The following is a 2500-nucleotide window of genomic DNA, read 5'->3' as shown; positions in this document are numbered from 1 at the left end:
AATGTATAAAAACACACACAACACAAACACACAACCACAAAAACACACATTATATTAGATATATATATATCTATCTTATTTATCTTTTATATCTATCTATAGATAGATAGCTAGATACATATATATATACTATATCTATATATATATATATATTATATTACGGCCTATATATATATATATATATATACTGCCTATATACTTATATATATATATCTTATATATATATATATAATATATAGTATTATATATTAGATATATCTATATTATATCTATATATATATCTATCCTATCTATATTCTATATTATCGATATATATACTACTATTATATATATATATATATCAAATATATATAATATATATATATATTAATATATATATATACCCTATATATATATATATAAATTTATATATATATATATATATATATTATATTATAAATATATATATATATATACACATATAAGCATGTATGTATGTGTGTCTTACTAAAATAGGATTTACAGTTACTTAGAACTTTGGAATTTGAACTGGTTTTGTTCTTTTCTTTGTTTATCGGGCTCTCTCTCTGTATTTCTTCTCCTGTATTTCATATTTATTATCATTATTATTGTTAGTATTATCATTACTATTGTTGTTATTATTATTATTACCATCATTACTATCATTATTATCATCATTATTATCATTATCGTCATTATCCTCCTCCTCATCAATATTGCTATCAATACCATTACTAATTTCATCAGCATCATCATTACCATCTTTATCAATGTCTTATCAATATCACGTTTTCATAATCTCTCGGTCATTTTCAATCATGAAAAAATAACACGTTCCGGGTTTAAAACTGATTACCATAAATCCATATATCTTTTTTTGTGGAAAGTATGTACTTGACGCGGTGATGATAATGTTGGTGATGGTGGTGATGGTGGTGGTGGTGATGGGGACTATGATGATGATGATGATGTTAGTAACAATAACGTTGATGATAGTGATAGTGGTGATTATATAAAGACAATAGTGATAAAGGTAATGGTAATGATAATAATGATGATAATGATAATCATAATAATAATAATAAAGATGATGATAACAATAATGATAATGATAACGATGTTAATAATCATGATGATAGCAATAACGATAATAGTAATGGAAATAATGAGTAATATAACAGCAATAGCAATGACAATGAGGATGATGATGATAAAGATAATAAAAATAATGATAATGATAATAGTATCAATAATGATGATGACGACGTTAAAAGATAATTATCATAATAAACGTAATCATCATCATTATTGGCAATTAAGACAATGATAATTTAAGTAATAATGATAGTAGTGCTATAAGGATTAATAACAATAACAATGGATATAAAGATGAGAAATTTGATGATATTTATGGCAATGTGATGGATGATAATGATGAAGGTGATGATGATATAACACATATGATGTGATATGTATAGTGACTACTACTATTGTTGATATCAAATGATTATTATGATGATGATAATATGATGACATCTTTAACATAATTATCATCGCAATACTAATTCTAATTATATAATAATCGTGTCATCTAAATCTAGGGATATTTCTCCCCCACAGATACCCGGTCAGTCGACGAATCTAGGGGAAAAAACAACATTTCTCTTGATCTTAGGGGAGAAACAAATCCTTCTAGCGGAATTTTCGGCCTTTTCTCAAGATCGGCGGACGAGGAATCTGCTGGAGCTCCTACGAAAGGACTTAAAATCCTTCTCCTTAGTTCTGTGGGGAGGAGTGGGTCTTCTTTATTAGGGGAACTTTTGGCGCAAATGCCCAACACACTTTATTTCTTCGAGCCGCTTATGTACTTCCAAAAGTGAGGTTTTTACCCGACATTTCAAGATTTTTTTTTTTCTTTTCCTTTTACTTTTTTTCATTTTAAGGTTTTGGTTGTTTAGGAGTACTTGATGCTTTGTAGCGTATTTTAATAAGTTTTACTGTCCATTTCGAATTCAGAGAACACACACACACACAAACACACACACACACATGCACACACACACACACACACACACACACACACAAATAGATACAGACACACGCACGAGGGCGCGCGCACTTAAATGTCGGTCTCATTTTATAATTTATCTAAGTTTATCCTTTTATAATGAAAAGAGAAAACGTTAAATGATTATAGAAAACGTTAAATATTTTAAGGTAAACAATAACTTATTATCCATTATTTCTTGTAGCTAATAGTAACTTCAAGCGATCAAGTATATATATATAGATCTATCTATATATATATATATATATACTCTATATATATATATTATAATAAATATACATAAATTATATCTTTATCTAGATATAAATCTCTATATTATATATATATATAAATATATATATCATACATATAGCGAATCGATCAAGTCATACTATCAATATTATATACTAATTATATATATTATATATATATATATATTTTATAATATATATA

The 2500-nt window shown here is 26.0% G+C and overlaps 1 protein-coding gene across 2 annotated transcripts in view; it reads left to right on the top strand.

Annotated features, from left to right (window-relative positions):
• Positions 1–2500, top strand: part of LOC122244645 (carbohydrate sulfotransferase 5) — a 14685-nt gene that overhangs the window by 7092 nt on the left and 5093 nt on the right. For both annotated transcript variants that reach the window (XM_086554968.1, XM_086554966.1), the window contains exon 3: positions 1621–1876. In XM_086554968.1, the coding sequence (XP_086411094.1) occupies positions 1621–1876 (256 nt within the window). The remainder of the gene's footprint in view (positions 1–1620; positions 1877–2500) is intronic.

The sequence above is a fragment of the Penaeus japonicus genome, unplaced genomic scaffold (genome assembly GCF_977035675.1).
Source record: "Penaeus japonicus unplaced genomic scaffold, GWHDUDI00000001_assembly GWHDUDI00000030, whole genome shotgun sequence".
Lineage (NCBI taxonomy): Eukaryota > Metazoa > Arthropoda > Malacostraca > Decapoda > Penaeidae > Penaeus > Penaeus japonicus.
Note: the sequence above shows the minus strand (reverse complement) of the source record. Positions and strands in the feature narration are given on the sequence as shown.